The sequence below is a fragment of the Oxyura jamaicensis genome, chromosome Z (genome assembly GCF_011077185.1).
Source record: "Oxyura jamaicensis isolate SHBP4307 breed ruddy duck chromosome Z, BPBGC_Ojam_1.0, whole genome shotgun sequence".
Classification (NCBI taxonomy): domain Eukaryota; kingdom Metazoa; phylum Chordata; class Aves; order Anseriformes; family Anatidae; genus Oxyura; species Oxyura jamaicensis.
In genome coordinates this window covers 34,286,197-34,303,827 of record NC_048926.1, presented here as the reverse complement: position 1 = coordinate 34,303,827, position 17,631 = coordinate 34,286,197, and the positions used below count along the sequence as shown (strand labels likewise).

The following is a 17,631-nucleotide window of genomic DNA, read 5'->3' as shown; positions in this document are numbered from 1 at the left end:
GCTATAAAGACTCATCTATCACAGCACCTGAAATAAAGTGGATCTAGATTTGCTGTTGTGGTAACAGTGGTGGGTAATTTCTGTATTTGGGGCCTTCACAAGTTAAACTGGGCAGTCAGGCACGATTGCCTTCTTTTCTACCTACACTGTGCAACCCCAAAAGAAGTATTAACAAATGGGAATTGTGTGGATGGCTGAGCTTTAACAAGCTGCTGTTCCACTGCCCGTTTGCTATGAAAATGCACAGGCAGAAAAAATACAACTGCCTGACGAGAGCACAGATCCAGGGACTGGCCATTATCAGTGTGCCATGACAGATCTGCAAGTAACTGGTACTCAACTGGAAGGTATTATTGACTCATTTTTTATTCTACAGAAAACTTCCAAGTGTTGAACTTCTCCTCTGTTACTCTTTCCATTTTATTTCCCAAGTTGTTTTCCTTTCCTCTCCGTGTTTTTTCCTCCCATCTACATTTACCCTTCAGAACACTGGAACGTGTCCATAAACCATTTATTATGTCTTTCACACATAACTCCCTAAGTGGAATTTGTAATGGAATTTATTAGGTCTTTTACATATAAGCCAAATTTGTGATGGAATAGTCACTGAAGCGGGTTTTGTCGCAATAACCATTCCAGAAATTGTTGCTATCAATGTTTTATTTAACAGCCGAATGAATCAGTCAGTTTTCAGTGTGGCCTGTTCCTATGGCTGGCTGTATTTCAGCTGTTTTAGGGGAAAACAAACAAAAAAACAAACAACAAAACACGACATTAACAGCAGCCTCCTGCCGCGGCAACGGCCTCCCCGCGCGCATGCGCGGGGGCGCTTGCGGCGGAAGCGGAAGGTGGCGCTCCCGGCTCGCGGCGGCGGCCCCCCGCGGTTGCCATGGAGAGCGGGAGAGCGGGGGGCGCGTGAGCGCGGCCCCCCTCCCTCCCCCCCTTCCCCGCGCGGCCTCGCCCGACGGTTGGTTCCGCCTCGCGCCCGGCGGGGGGAAGGGGGGTGGGGGGCGCCGTGGCCGTTACGGACCGTTACGGACCGTTACGGACCGGCGGGTAGCCGCTGAGGGGTCCCGGTGGTCCGCCGGGGGATGAGGGGCGGGAGAGGCTGGGCTGTAGGCGGCTTTATGTAGGGTGTAGCCCCGTGCTACCGGCCCCGGGCAGCGGTTGTACCGGGGTTAAAGTGTTCTGTTTTTTGCGAAGGGCTGAGGGTGCTCCTTGTCCTTGAGGTGGTAATGGAAGAGGTGCTTGGGTTTTGCTAGCCGGCCGGCGAAGGTGCAGTGCCCTCCGATCTCTTCTGGTTTCACACTTTCAGTTTCCATCCGCACTGATTTGTAGAATGAGACTGTAGGTCTTCAGACACAGGACCTCACCAGTGATGTGCTAAGTAATACGTATCATCTAAGAAATATATGTAATCTGTCCATAAGAGGCTGTTTGGTCAGCAGTAGGTGAAGATAATTTCCTGGTGTTTGTGGTAAGGAAGGGTGTAGTGTGTATACACCGAAAGCCCAACCCCATGGGGTGCTTGGCGTTCGCTTAAGGAACACAATGGATGTTTACAGAAACACCTTGCAAGGTTTTATCAGTAGTAGAGAACTAGCTGGGAATGTCATGCCTACCTTACCCAACCTATCAACAGCCACCTAGTAACTGTATGGTGCAAAGGCCTCTCTTAACAGCCATTTATTGCATGAATGTGCAACGCTAAGTACGTGGGGTTTTATCGTGGCAAAAATATGCTGCTGGTTTTGTTAACTGGTTACTCAGATACTAGTTTTGTTAAGCTGGAGAGCTGCAAAAACATAAATTTTGTCTTATGCAACCCTTCACAAAAATGACTTCTTAGATAGGTAGTTGAAAACTAATGTACTCATTTGGTCCATGTCCATGTCTTTTTTCTTTTTTTTCTGGTGAAGCGTATTTTCAGTTTTATGATAGTTATTTTAGACAGTAATTCTTGTAAACTACAGAAGGGTTTTGGAAACGTTGCAGATGTAAAACCGCAGGTGGATCCACAAGTTGGGGGGAGCCTGTTGATTGGCACATCCTCGCTTTAGCTATTACAGATATTGTAGGCAGTTTCTATTCTCTGTTCCTTTTTCTATGTAAATTGCTTAGAATACACTCTCTGGCAAGCAGTGTTTTTCTTACTCTGAAATGGTATTTTACAAAGCATTGCATTGCTCGGTTTGTATGGGATCTTTAGATCGCATTCTGCAGTGAACAATACTATGATATACTGATCTGTGTGAGCATTTGTTTAAGAATTTGTGAAAAAGTTCTGGAAGTGAAATTTCACAAGTCTTACTTTTCATGCTGAAGTAGAAGTCCAGGGCTGCTTGTTCAGCTGAAACGAGGCAGAATGTACAGGATCTTGGTGCATCAATGCAACAGCCATAAAACTGCAAGAAGCAGGTTGTCACCAGAGTTGGACGTAGTGCTTCTTGAGATGTGAAATTGAGCAGTACTTGTTTCAGGTTTATTTATGAAATTTTTCTAAATAGGTGTTGGGACAGTCTTGGTGCAAAATTGAATACTTTTGGGGGTTAGTTTGCATTCAGGTGAGCCTGTTAGAGTAATCTCCACTTCATGTTAATGTTCCTGGTTTGTGAAAAGCTTTCTTTTTTGGGGGATGACTTTCTGCCTTCCTGATTCATTTTGTAGTCTATTACTGAGTGGACATCACAGCAGAAGTCATACTGAAGGTCATTACAGTGAGCAAATACTGAATTTATGATACTGTTAACTGGGAAGAAAGAAGAGGGTTAGGAAAAAATGCTCTCAAGGCATCATTTAGTAAAAGTATTTGGAAAAGCAAGAACTATTTTTGACAGTGTAGGAAGAACTCAATCATCTTTTGATAAACCTGAACCTTTTCACAGCCACAGATACTGTTTGCTTTCAGATGCTTTGTGTTTGTGATGATTATTTAGAATAGATTGTTGTAAATTCTGGTAAGAGGAAAGAACACAAAGCCTCCAGTGTAAGTGCTGTGTTTTATCCTAAATTTTTTTGTTGGAAAACTTTTATGCATGAATACTGGGTTTCTAGACATAAATCACTTCTTTTCAACGGAATTTTTGCAAACCAGCTCATAAACCTTTTTTCCTCTACATACTCTAGTTGTTGTTATCAGAAATGGTGCATTCTAAAGAACTGACAGAATTGTTAATCATCGGTCTTCCTTCATTTGGATATAATTTGTAGGTGAAAGAGTGAATATAGATTTTTTTAAAGTATGTTTTAGGATTGAAGACTACAAATATACCTTGTCTCTGAACTGAATTCAAATCTTACATTTTCTACCTAGTGACTGGAATATGCACGTGCTTGTTTAATATTTTTCTCCATACAGATTAATGTATATATGGTACGTCAACAAAGGGGAAGAGGGGAAAAAGCTCACTTTGCTAGAGGAAGTCATTATATTAACATCATTTATGCAATATTGCTGACAGAAGTATAAAGAAAAATAGGAAACTTAATTTGTCATTAGAATAGGCAAGCAGGAAGCAAGTGTATGACAATTTAATGTAACCGAGATATACTGACAGTAGTGCAGTTTTCTTTACTAATATATCTGAATTCTCCCGTCTTAAAATCTGTGTTAAAATTGAGAAATAGCCTAGAATTGAAATTAAAAGAAAGCTATTTAGAATCAGCATGTCAATTTAGACATGAGAGGCGAAGGATCTGCATATCTGTGTAAGCAGCTTGAAAGGAAGCTCTGCTCATTGATGAGAGGTATGAAGAACAGTGTAGAAGGTAATCCATAATATACCACCTTTCAAAACAGTGATGAGGGTCATTTGAGTATCACTCTCTTTTCTCTGTTTTTTTCAGAAAAGATAGAGAAGAGGAGGGGTCCAGAGTTAGATGATGAAAACTCTCCTTTTACTGAGAATGGGTCCTTCTTTTGCATAGTTCCAAATTCGTGAAACTTGCTGTCATCAAAGGTATGGTTTTGTCATTGGTTTGTTTTTATTTATTTATTACAAAATAATGTAATGCGTGTAACAATTAAGCCATTGAGCAGTAAGAATCTGGGACAAATTTCCATTATAGGCATTTCTATTGTTTTCTCTAGAGTATCTCTCAGGTTATACTTAGTAGGCCACTCAGAGGCAAATATTTCTGTTGCTTTATCTCTCTGTTTTGTTCCCTGAGATGTTATTTCCTCTTCTGCTGTGAAGTTCTGGAATATCTACTGTTCTGGTAAGATGGAAACTGAATGGATTCCTTAGCAGTCAGCAATATTTCAAGCTGCCTGTGGTTTTATTGGCCTCTGTTTTTCTGTCTACATGATTTCCCCTTTGCAAATCCATGCTGACTACTACCAATCACCTTCTTGTCCTTCATGTGTTTAGGAACAGTTTCCAGGACTATTAGCTCCACCTTCCAAAGGAACAGGGTGAGGCTAAAAAGCCTGTGGTTTTCTGGATCCTTCTCCTTGTGTTTAAAAATAGGAATGTCACTTGCATTTTTGAGTCCTCAGGAACCACTCCCATCAGCTCAGCCTTTCACAAGTGATTGAGTGTGGTCTCACAATGACATGGGGCTACCTCCCTCAGCACACGTAGTTGCATCCCACCAGGTCCCATGAAGTTGGGTAAATCCAGTTTGTTTAAAGGTTTCTTAATCTGATCCTCCCTCACTAAGGGTAAGTCTCTCTGGATTTGTACTTTTCCCCTGCTCCTAGGGGCCTGAGATTCCAGAAAGCAGGCCTTACCCATAAAGACTGAGGTGAAGAAGAAGGCACTTGGACTTTTTCTGTGACCTTTCAGCAGGCACCCTGCCCCATTCAGCAGCAAGCCCACATTTACCCTGGCCTTTCTTATGCTGCTGATGTACTTGTAGAAGTCTTTCTTGTTGACTTTCACATTCCTTACCACGTTCAGCACCAAATTCAAGTCCAGTTGGCTTTCCTAATCCCAGCCCTGTATACTCAAATGGTGCTCAAATACAGAATTCTTCATGGGACACCTGTTCCTGCTGCCCCTTCATATGTGCTTCATTTTTTATCTGAGTTTTGTCAGGTACTCTTTGCTCAATTGTGGAAGCCTCCTGCCACCTATGATTGGGCTCCTGCACATGGGATGGACCATTCTAGAACCTTGAGGTGATTCTTGAGCCTGGACTCCTCTTCTCTACACGATGGTCTCCCAAGGAGTATAAGGTCCCTATGCAGTCCAAAGTCTGTTTTGAAATCTGGGATTGTGATCTTGCTGTTTGCCATATTCCCTCCTTTAAAGTCATCAATGCCACCATCATCACATGGATATTGTACCCAAGGCCACCCCTGACCTTCACATTCCCAACTACTTCTTTGTGAGTATGAGGTCCAGCAAAGCTTCTCCCAAAGTTGGGTCCTCAGTTGCCTGTGTCAGGAAGTTTTAACCAGGACACTCCTTAAACTCGTACGTGTAAAACTGCCGTTTCACCCTTCCAGTATATACTAGGATGGTTAAAGTTGCCCATGTGGACAGGGACTTGTCAATGTGAGAGCTTCTCTCAGCCTTCTGGAGAAAGCTTCATCTTCTTGTTCTTCTTTATCAGGCAGTCTTTCATAGACACCTTCCTGAATGTCACCCATCTTGATCTTCCCGCTAATCCTAACCTGTAAGCTCTTTGTTGGCTCAGTGTTTGCTCCAGGTCAGAGCTCCATGGATTCCTATTCACATGGATCTCATGTGAAGGACAGCTCTCCTGCCTCACCATGCCAGTGTGTCTTTCCCAAAGAACTTGTATCCATCCGTGGCAGCACTCCAGTTTTGTAAGCTTGTCTCCATGATCTGAGTGAGATCACAGTGCTAGAACTGCATGCCAAACAACTTGTTGGTCTTTGGGATTCATCTATTCCTCTATTCCTTCTCCATTACCTACAGGATGAAGGAGACACCACCTAGCCACCAGGCCTTGGCTGTCGTCACCTGAGCCATGTTGTCATGCCTGCTTGCTCCTGGTCTCTCCTGGCTGTACCTGTTGTGCCTATGTAGAAGAACAGCAGCTGGGTGTAACAGTTTGAGGGGCAGGCTACTGGCCTCAGTAACAGCTTCTTTGTGGTATCGTGGGCCCAAGCCCTTGGCAAGCAGCAGATCTTGTCAGGTGACAGGTTGGGTCAGCAGAGGCACCTCAGCCCCTGCAGCAGAGAGTTTCTCACCACTCACTCTTCTTGACCCGTCTTGCTTGTTCTGCCATGGTCCTTGGGCTGAGCCAACCCTCAGGCTCATTTGGACAGAACTCGCTGCTCTTGTTTGCTGCCAGGTCTCTGGGGAGCGAGCCATCTGGTGCCAGAGCTCACAAGCTCCCAGCCTTCTCCATCTTGGGTATCTCCATTCCCAGCCTGACAAGCACAGGTGCTGCCTGTGCCCCTTCTCAGTGTACATACAGCTTGGGGTTAAGGCTTGTTGTAGCTGCAGTGTCTTGAAAGTGATCTGGTCCATATCCTTTTCAACTTTGCTGATATTATGTAGTCGGCTTGCCTCCTCCCACAGCTTCGCTGCTTGGTGAGACAGATCCTCCAGCGCACACTTAAGAGTGATGTAAAATGTTATTTTGTTCTAAACATGCTGGTTTCAAAAGCTATCTCACAATAGAGTCAAATTAAGAAATACCGGATTCAGGAGTATAATAATTTCTATGTTATTTATATGTCTAGAGAGTGTGCATATGTGCTACTACTAATACTGTGTATGACACACTATTATGCATGCATGTTACATATAGTAAAATAAAAAAAGATCAATAAGTATAGGACTAAAAGTCTTCAGTTTTTTTTTTTTTCATAAACTTAAAAATGGTTTAAAAATGGTTTTAAGGGTACAGTAAGATGTATTCAGCATACAATACAGGTTTATAACCAATGTTAGCAAATTTTAGGGTAAAAGTGGCAAATGCACTGCTATACTTGAAAAGGAAAACTGTTGCACTAGAAGACAGCAGTCAACAGGTGCATAAACAGTGAATAAAAGTGTGAAAACATCAGCTTATTTGGGTCAGTGTTTAGTTAGTTACCTAGAAAAAGACTAAAACAAGATATTAATGAAACTTGTGGATAGGTAATATTAAGCAGAGAAGTTGTGAATGACAGTGAGAATGAAACAAACAACCCCCCTGGAAACAGGTAACATCTGACTGATAAAGGAGGTGAAATTCTAATGTAGCAAAAATAAAGGAATGAGAGGAAATCTATCTGAAATGAGCAAGTTCCCTGAAGTCCAGAGGTAAAGGAAATCACTTTTCAAAGGAGAGCCTCTTGGACAGAGTGTAGCCAGGGTTTTATTTGTGTGTTGTAACATTAAGATACTTAACATGAAGGCAGCCTGACAAAAAACGTAATGGTAGTAATCCTTCCCTTGAAGGTCCTGGTGAGTAGTACTTACAACATGTAGTGCTGGGAAAGAGCAAAAAATCATCAAACCATCATGCTCTGAAATTCATGTTCATGGGTTTTCTTCAGTCTACAATTAATAAAAAACAACTGACCAACCAAACAAAAAATCCAGCATGTTAAACTGTCAGTATGGAAACCTTGATATTTTAAGTGTGATTAATAGTGAGAAAACATAACATTTTGTTATACCTCTTAAAAATCTATATGAAAGATGTTAGGGTATTGTGCTTCCTTTATATGTTGGTTTGCTCTAAGTGGCACAAAGGAGAATATTTAGCAGTGAAAAACAACAAAATCATAGGTGAGCCTGTGAAAATTTTAGCATACAAGCTTTTAAAAAAATTTTCTTAATATGTAGCTGGGAGAATACAATAGGTAGGTGGGACAAATCCTTGTATAAGATAAATTATTCCATGTATTTCTTTGCAGCCTTTTTATTTTGATGGGAGACTTCTTTAAATGTTAATCGCATTTGACACTGCCAGCTGTCTGACCTTAGTTGCTTGCTTTTTCTATTACTTGTTGTTTTTTCCAGTGCTTTTTTTATTTGCATCTTGGTGATGAATGTTGCTTTTTAGTGAAATATAGCTAGTTAATGAAATCATAAGGTACTTCTCTTCCCTCTACATGAACAGTATATGTGAAATTTTTTAAAATTTTGATTTAATTCCTTATATCATAAACTGTCTTTTTTTCCACCATTTGAATGTATGTGGACCCCTGTAGGTTGAACAATACTAGTTTCATGTACTTTTTTTTTTTGTTTGTTTTTTATTATCTTTCTAGGATCATCTTTTCTTCTTGAGTGTGAGAGATTGTTACGTGTTTGTGTTCAATGGGACTTCGAATTCACTTTGTGGTTGACCCTCAGGGTTGGTGCTGCATGGGCCTGATTATCTTTGTTTGGCTGTACAATACAATCTTCATTCCAAAAGTCATCCTTTTTCCTCGCTATGAAGAGGGACATATTTCAGCTGTGGCAATTTTGTGTAAGTCCTTAGTCCTTTTTTCTACTAGTAAAAATAGTATCTTTGGACAACAATTAACAGGGCAGAATATGAAGGATAAAAGCACAGGAACACATTCTGTACTTCTGTGCTATCAGAAGTTGAGACACTTCTTTCAAAGGTGTTATGGTAAAACTCATTTGTGTGGAAAGTGGGGAGAAGCATTAGCACAGCTTTGAAGTCCTGTAGCTAGAACTTTTTAACCAGATTAACTACTAGTGTAATTATGAGAATTTGACAAAAGTTAAGACTCATATCCCTTAGTGTTTGTCAGAAGTTAGGGTTGTAGTTCTGTTGGTCAAATAACTGAGTTTTGTTAGCTTTGTCACATACCCCTTGATAAGTCAGCTAATATGAATTATGCTAATAGGATCTGCTGAGGAAAAAGCTTATAGTACAACAGGAGCCAGCTTTTTGGTGAAAATGGACCATTGGGAATGTCTTCTCACATGGAGACTCTGAGGTATAGAATGGCTGGCTTTTATCTGATAAGGCAGTGGAGGAACTTCTTGACATAAATAAGTTCAAAGTGTCATCCTGCTGCTGTCAAAACAGTGTTAACCACTACCTTTTCTTTCCCTTTTCAATTTTAGGGAATATTTAATATTGTAGACTATGTAACACCAAAAATATATCTGTAACTGAATGAGAAGACTTCAGTAATTTCTAATTCAGTGCTGGAATATCTACATTTATGATGTAGCGTAAAGCAGTTATCTTACACACCTCTGAATAACTAGCACTTCTCTACTGGAGACCAAAGCTGAGAAAATCAAGATACGTGTTTCAAGACTTGGATTGTCCCTACAGTATAATTAACATATAGCGTCTTAAATGTTAACATGTTGAATAGTAGTAGTAAGATCTGTTCAGATGATGATTTGTTTTTGTTGGTTTAGTGTTGTGTGTTTTTTATTTCTTTATTTATTTTGTTGTGTGACCAGTTCTGTCATGGTAAATGTCCTAATGACTGTGTAACTGTGTCATTGCTTTATTTGTAACGTTTCATAAGTGGGGATATTTTATCTTGTTGGGTGGAACAAAACCACATGTTAAAACAAGTGTGAAAATGTGCTGTATATACTGCAGAATTTAACTTTTCTTTTGAAATGGCTTTTTTTTTTTTGCAATATCTTGTAAAACGAAGATGAAGATTTTGGTAGATTGGAAAGCTACAGCAAAGCTTGGTATAATTTTGAACTAATCATTCTAAACTTTGAATGTAACTGTTTCTTTAATAGAAAGAGTAGTAGTACTACTGCATGGTACAATTTGTTTTTTCTTTTAATATGTCATTAAGTGCTTCTTATAATCACAACATAGGAAATTGAGGATGGAAAGTTCAGGAAGTTTTGATTCTTTGCCAGGATGAGGCTGAGCTGTCTTTACAATGGTGGAAAGTTTTTTTTTTTTTTTTTTTTTTTTTTTTAAATGGGCAGCGACTTGTAAGTGCATGCTGTTTCTCACATCAATTCTTGAAATAAAACTTTTGATCCCCAAGTCTTGCTATTCTTGTATGTCCAGCACTCATGGAGGACGGATTAGAGGATAGGTCCACCATAATAATGGCAAATCTGTTGGGGTTTATGAAGGAAGCTGAGGAAATATGCTGTTTCCTAATAGCTGGAAAGCAAGACAAAGAATTCCCTTATACTTGCCAACTCTTTAATTTCTTTTCCTGGATATCTGTGGCTAGCCAGTGAAAAGTCAAGTAGTGGACTACCAGGAGTTGTACACAGATGGTGCAAAATGGCAGCTCTTGTGTTTGCAAAACCCACTGGTCAAGTATGTCTGACAGGATACAATTTCCTTTTGGGTTTCACATTGGTTCTGTGAAGCACTGATGAACAGCATAGAGAAAATTCATGATCTTAATGCATTTGTGAAGTGTTATGCTGCTGACTTGTTAAAAAGTTGAGGCTTTACAGCAGTCCCTAAATTTTGAGACCTGATATATTTGTAAACCCAATTGATGGGGATTCATTGAATGGATGTATAATTTGATGAAGCTTGTACATACTGGTGTAATAACAGAGTCATAAAGTCATCGACACTCCCCCCAGCTTGGTGTCGTCTGCAAACTTCCTGAGGGTGCACTCAATTCCCTCATCCAAGTCATCAATAAAGATATTAAAGAGGATGGGCCCCAACACCAACCTCCAGGAACACCGCTGGTGACTGGTCACCAGCTGGATTCCACTCCATTCACCACTACTCTCTGGGCCTGGCCATCCAGCCAGTTTTTAACCCAGCAAAGTGTCCCTGTCCAAGCCCTGGGCTGCCAGCTTCTCCAGGAGAATACTGTGGGAGACCATGCCAAAGGCCTTGCTGAAGGTAGACTAGTCTAGGTAGACTACGTCAGCAGCTTTTCCCTCATGCACCAGGTGGGTCACCTGGTTATAGGAGATTGGTCAGGCAGGACTTGGCTTTCATAAACCCATGCTGACTGGGCCTCATCCCCTGGTGATCCCACATACACTGTGTGACTCAATTCAAGATGACCTAATCCATCCCTTTTCCTGGCACCAAGGTCATGCTGACAGGTCATGATGACTGTGACCATGACCATAATGTCTTTTGATTTTTTTTTTCATTTAAAAACTGAATAAATAACACCAATTTTTTTAAATGAGCAACCTTGTCTAGTGGGAGGTGTTCCTGCCTGTGGTGTCTGTGTGTGGGGGGGGGTTGAAATTAGATGATCTTTAAGATCCTTTCCAACCCAGACCATTCTATGATTCTGTGGTTCATTTAGCCTTCTGGATAGTGGAAAATCAATTATCTTTATATAATTAAAGACTGTCATGGGTTGCCTGCACAAAGGTACTGAAGTGGTTTTTATTTTTTTTTTGGGGGGGGGGTTATACACTTAAATGATTACTATTGTTTTCATGTATTTTTGCACAGAGGATATTGAATATTTATGCATAATAAGTACAAATGGTTGTTAGCATAAGTGAAATACTGTTGACTGTAATGAGAAAAAAATATTTTTTTCACATTTACCTGCTCTTTTGAAATTTTAATATGCTTGAAGTAACTTAAGTCTGAAGTGTTAACCCTCCTGATTTTGTTCCAAAAAGCCAGTAACAAATGATCACTTGTTTTTTCAGGTTATTACTTGTGTTCATTGTTTTGTATAGCTTCATTAGTAAGAGCCTCAGTAGCTGATCCAGGAAAGCTACCTGAAAACCCAAAGATTCCAATTACAGGTACATTAAGTTGTTTCTGTATAGCTGAATAAAACTTACTTTAATGTGTCTGCAGAATAATCGGAAATCAAATTGATTTTGTAAGATTTAATTGAAACCACAAGCAGTCTCTGTTGAAGACTATATTATTTCTGAAATGAAAATCAGTATAAATCACTTTTCTAACCTTTACATTTCTAGCACTTTCTGATGTGTAGACTCAAAACTTTTAAAAAATTTGTACTCCTTCAGATGTTTAGTTATGCAGGAACTTATGACAGGAAATCTTTTGATGGGGAGAATTTTGCATTCTGTGCTTTCAAACTTACTGCATATACTTCTAATGATAATATTTAGTATGTTTTTTTTTGAGATGCTCAGTCATTTTTACTCTACTGCTTTTTTCTCAAAGTGAATTTATGAGATGCTAAGGTTGTAGAAGGTACAAGTATGCTGGATTTTACTTTTTTTTCCCCATTTTTTTGCAGTGAATTATGTTTGTATGGACTGTCACACTGGTTACATTACATTGATATCCAGTAGTGACTTAAAATGTGAGAATTCCTTCTATACTTGTGAATGTATTACACAATTGCTGTATGATGTCTCATGCACCAGAAATGGGAGGGAATTTGAAACCTTCATAGACCTGCCATGGAGAAAGCCAGTATTTTAATGAAGCATTTGATACTGTTAAGGTGCTTGTATAATGCATAATGCTTTTACATAGCAGTTTATAATGGAGTAGGACTGTTAAACAGTATGAGCTTTGTCACATGAACAGAAAATACTTTTTGAATGTAGAAAGTGTATCAAGTACAGTGATGGCTGAATTTTTCAATCTTGTCTTGCAACCTGATGCATGCTAGGAGTAACACTTCCCTTCCTCATGGTAGTGAGAATCTATGGTGATCTTTTTGGAATCATGATCTGTTCAGTCCCAAAACTAATTTTACAATACACACAAACTACACAGGAGATAGTAGGAAGGGTAGTAGGAACCTTTGGAATAAAGGTGTAAAACAGTGATCATGGAAAATCTCCTAGCAGTGTTCTTTATGTTCCTGTTAACTAAGCCTTTGATCAAGTAAAAGGAAAGATGGCTCAGACTGGAGTCAGACAAGAGTCGGACCTCTTGTTGCAGGAATAGCAACGTGGAATCTGCAGTCTGAAGTGGAGAATGAAGGTGCTTAATACAGTTACAGACATTTACATTTATGACTGAACATATTTATCCATTTCCCAGCAAAATACCAGGACCAGTACAATCAACTTCTCTTTGTGCAGAAATGTTTCTTTATCTTTTAGGGCATGTTTGAATGACCTCCATCCTCTTATCCTCATGTTTCATTTATATATAGAAATGATACTTTGTAGGTACTTCTGAAGATGGGACACCCAGGCTTGACTGTGATAATGTTATTATGATTTGATGTGTGTCAAATCATATTTAATGCATATCAGGAGTTTGTCCTTTCTAAAGTAGCAATTTGGTTCCCTGGTATTCTGTGGATTGACAACAAGATGTATTTTTGTATGGTATAAATTGCATTCAAAAATGAGGTTGAGGTGTTTCTGAACTCTGCTGTTAGCTACCCTATTAGGGAGTGACACCTTTGTGACACTAGATTTATGGGAACAGATTGTAAAACAATTTCCATATGGCATTATTACTAGTTTAATGATCACAGATATTGGGCTTCTGTACTTCCAGTGTCCAAATGTTATTTATCAGCAAGAGAGACAAGATTAGAGCTGCCAGCAGGTGGCTCAGAAAATGCTAGATTTATTTTCTTTATGTTGTGAGAATGTATTATCATACAAAATTTGAGAGTGCTCTACAAAAAAATTAAACATTTTTTTCCCTGGGATTTAAGAAATTTCTCTGCATCAAGAAAGGTTCTAGTTAGGTAGAAACAGCCAGTCTCAACTCTTAACAACTCTTAATCTTGCAGCCCAATTATTACAGTGTTGGTGTTGTTTGTTTCTCATATGAATATGAACTTTCTGAGTATATCACTAGAATTCTTTTTTTCAAAGTCTTCCTCTAATTTCAGTGACCCAAACTGAGATAAATAACAGCTAAGCTAAGCAACAGTAGCTCCTGTTAGTTTCAGTTAGTCAAGTGAGCTTGAAGAATCTCATATTGGGCATTCAAAACTTGTGTGTATTTTTAAATAAAATCCTATATTTTATCTGTTTTTTAGTTGTCTTTTGTATAAAATTTCATATTGAGATTTATGTCTTAAAATGCTTTGGGGTGGAAGGTGCTTCAGAAGCCTTTTTTTTTTTTTTCTTTTTTTAGTTGGCTATATTTGACAAATGTAAGTACTAGTCTTCAAGATTTTGGAATGGTAGGGAAAATGTGTGATGTTTCTATTTAGCAGGTGGGTTTGTTTTTTTTTTTTCAGAATAGATGTGTAAGAAAATAGAGTAATGCTCTTCCTTGTTTGTGTGACAGCTTTTGTGCTGTAATAATTACTCATAAGAAATATGTAGGAGTAGAAAGATTTTGGAGAAGGAAATTGGCACAGAACTGTAAAATTGCTACAGTAACATTTCACTTTAATTAAGGTGATAGTGTGGGGCGAAATATGTTTCTTATATGCTGCTCATCCTACTCATGTCAAAGTAAAAAAAATGTTTCTCTTTGAATCACTCAGATACATGTTTGACATAAGTGTGCTGTACTGAGTTTAAATCTTTCTAAGTTATCTTTACCTTTTGCCACAGAACGAGAATTTTGGGAATTATGTAACAAATGCAATATGATGCGACCAAAGCGTTCACACCATTGTAGTCGTTGTGGACATTGCGTGAGGAGGATGGATCACCATTGTCCATGGTAAGACTAGGGCATTTATTTATTCTAGCAATCTACCCTTGGTTTATTATATCATTTCAAAGGTCAGGGTCTTGACTATTTCTTATTTTTTATCTTTCTTTTCCAATAATGCTTTTTAATTTCTGTGTTTAGAGCAAGATAAGAACAGCTTTGAGACTTTCTTATCTCTACAAACAAGTAAAACTGACAAAAAGAACTGTTGCAGTGTAGCATATAATCATTAACTAATTGTTATGTACCATACAGTTTTGTAAAGTTCACATATTTTGTTTAAATAATTGCAATTTTTAGTTCTTAAAACTGATAGTAATATAATTAATTTGTACATTGCTTATGAATTTATTTGTTGCAATTTAGTTTTTGGTGCTGGAAAAATATTTTCTGTAGGAAATAAAAGTATTTATATTTCTTGGATTGAAATAAAGATGACAATTTCAACAAATGAGGGGATACTGTCTGTAATAATGCGAATAATTCATCATTTTTAGACAGTTTTTGGTTTTTAGTTTGGTGAATGGCTATGCTGGGTAGAAAATGTTATTGCTGTATACCAAAGCCCATTTGTCGTGACTTAACTTCTGTGTGGAAGTGAAATTTCTTCTTGTAGTGTTCCTTAACTAGTTTCAGTCAAAATAACTAATCTGGCTATGATTCTCTGTTTAACTCTGTTTATTGCTTAAAATGAAAATTAACATTTGTCTCAGTGGTTCTGTGGTATAATTTCCAGCAAGGCAGGAAACTGCAGAGGATAGGATTAAGGTCAGGATCTTCTTCTGTTGATTTTGCCATTTTTCAAGCTACCTTTTTTGTCTATTGCCAATTCAGCAAATTGTGCCAGTATAACGCTTTTGTCATTATCACTTAGTGTGGCACTGATGTCTGTGCCAGTGCTTGTGCTAGAGCTACCACACTAGCATGAAATTGTATCTCTGAACAAATTTCATGCATCAGTGTAACTTCTGTGAAGCAGACTAGACCTATGTTTAGGATTTTCAAGTTAGTTTTTCAAGATTTCTTGTGATTACTTTACTCCTTTATGTTGAAAGTTAGTTTTTCAAGATTTCTTGTGATTACTTTACTCCTTTATGTTGAAAGGACTGCAGAAAGACTTTCTGAAGAGAGATGCTTGTTTTCTGTCTCCAGTGTCTTGCATTCCTTCCTAAGTCATGTTTATCATTGGAGTACCCTGTGATCACATTTATTTCAAACTATTAATTTACATTTCCAGTTCTTAGGCTACATAGCTCACAACAAATGAAATGTAGTGACTGGAAATGTCATTTTTGAGTATATTATGATGATATTAATGACTGATGATATTAATATGAGATTATGCAGAATTTTAAGAGTCAAGTTTTAACTTGAGTATTATTATGTAGACATATCTCTGCTGTAGGAAGGTAAGGAGGAATATATCTCCTGTTCTAAGCAGTATTTTCAGTAATACAACCTAGGCCTTAAGCCATTGTATAGGCATAGCCTTCTTTACAGTAACTGCCATCTCCAACACAGAGACCACCTCTTTGATTAAGGAGTGGTTAGTCAGTACTTGGCCCGTAAATAGTCATACATTCTCTTACATAGAAACGGTGGTTCTCTCCTCTGTTTATATTATAACTACAGCGTTAATAACCTTTATATTTCAGTCTTTATATTTACATTGTTTCTTTGCAGGATTAATAATTGTGTTGGTGAAGACAATCATTGGCTCTTTTTACAGCTGTGCTTCTACACTCAAGTTCTTAGTTCATATACGCTGATACTTGATTTCTGCCATTACTACTACTTTTTGCCTCTGAAAAAAGATAACTGGGTAAGAATCTGTTTTCTATATGAAATGAATTAACAGCTAGTACTGCAATATTATTTACTGTGGTATCTAGTTACTAAACATTTCTGCTTGCCCACTTCTCAAGAAGAAAGAGTTCATGCACATGTATATTAAGTGAAGAAATTGGCTTATGGTAAGTAACAAAATGTTCTAAAATGGAGTATGATTTCTAAGTGTTAAAAATACATTAGGGAAAGGAGGACAAAACCAGCTAAATTCATTTAGAAGTAATCAGTGAATAGTGGGAAAAGCAAGCTAACTAATTTAGTTATATTAAATTTTCTTTTGTCTTTCTCCAAAGTAAATTTATGCAGAGTGTGTTTTTTCTCTCCTAAGTCTCTACTTGAAAATGATAAAATTGCCAGAAGAAGATGAGAACATAAAACTGTTCTTGAAGGATAAGAATGTACATTGATTTTAAAGCAATATTTTGTGTTCTTTTGAAAAGGTCATGTGGGTCAAGGAATAATTAAGTTCAGTTTATTTTATTTGGACTGCATGCCAGTATGGTATTTCAAGGTCTCGTCTTCAGCAAAATGCAGAGGAGGTGAATTTATGCATTGGAATAGGGTAAAAAGGTGCTCTTCATGTTCCTTAGTTGTGGAATTGAAGTTGTAAAGTCTCTGTATCTGGTGTTTATTTATGTCTGTTATCTGTATTCTCTAAGATTCAGAATATTCAACAATATTCAAGAAGTTGCTGCGTCATTGAACGTACTAGAATATCAAAGCTAATACTCTTTGTTTTGGGGGAAAAAAAGTTAGGAGATCTTGCTCATAAAGAAACATAAAAACTTCTTCCTGAAATCTGAAATGAACTTTATATTTGTCCCAGACTGTGCAAATACAATCACACTAAATAGGAAAACGTAAAATACAATTTTAAAACATTCAAAAAACTGTAACTTTCTAGGTGTGAAAAGACCACAACCATTCCAGAAATTTGTAATGTACACCAAATGTTACTGAGATTTTTTTAAAGTACTAGAGTATTGGAGTATTGCTTTTTTTTTTTTTTTTTTTTTTTTTTAATCATCCCCTGTTGAGGTGACACCCCAGCACGCTTTCTGCTGGTGACATCACACCCATTTTCAAGTGTGCTGGAGGATATGAGTATCCAGGATATGAGTAAGGCAGGTACCGTATTCCATTTTGTTGAACAACCTCAGTTTCTTATCTTATTTAGTATCCCAAATGATGTAAAATAAGAGTGCTTAATGTCCTGAAATTTTCTACTTCTGTAAGGGAATGGGACATAGCCATCCAAGCCTCCTATTTGCTCCCTTGTCAGTCTGCAGTAGATGTGATGTTCCCAAAGAAGCATATGTGAATATGGTGTATTGAAGTAGAGCTGAAAAATGT

General features: G+C 38.1%; 1 protein-coding gene across 8 annotated transcripts in view; it reads left to right on the top strand.

Moving 5' to 3' along the window:
* The first annotated feature begins 821 nt into the window (after nucleotides 1-821).
* ZDHHC21 (zinc finger DHHC-type palmitoyltransferase 21) overlaps nucleotides 822-17,631 on the top strand; it is a 45,101-nt gene continuing 28,291 nt past the window's right edge. For 2 of the 8 annotated variants that reach the window (XR_004746079.1, XM_035309614.1), the window contains exons 1-6: nucleotides 822-967; nucleotides 3,847-3,959; nucleotides 8,183-8,385; nucleotides 11,517-11,615; nucleotides 14,328-14,439; nucleotides 16,114-16,252. Coding sequence is in view for 7 of the 8 variants with exons in the window: in XM_035309614.1 (XP_035165505.1) it covers nucleotides 8,232-8,385; nucleotides 11,517-11,615; nucleotides 14,328-14,439; nucleotides 16,114-16,252 (504 nt within the window). In the remaining variant the exon portion in view is untranslated. Of the gene's footprint in view, nucleotides 968-1,205; nucleotides 1,478-1,565; nucleotides 1,712-3,846; nucleotides 3,960-8,182; nucleotides 8,386-11,516; nucleotides 11,616-14,327; nucleotides 14,440-16,113; nucleotides 16,253-17,631 lie in introns of those variants that run through there. The other 6 variants (XM_035309618.1, XM_035309619.1, XM_035309615.1 and 3 more) reach the window with 5 other exon arrangements.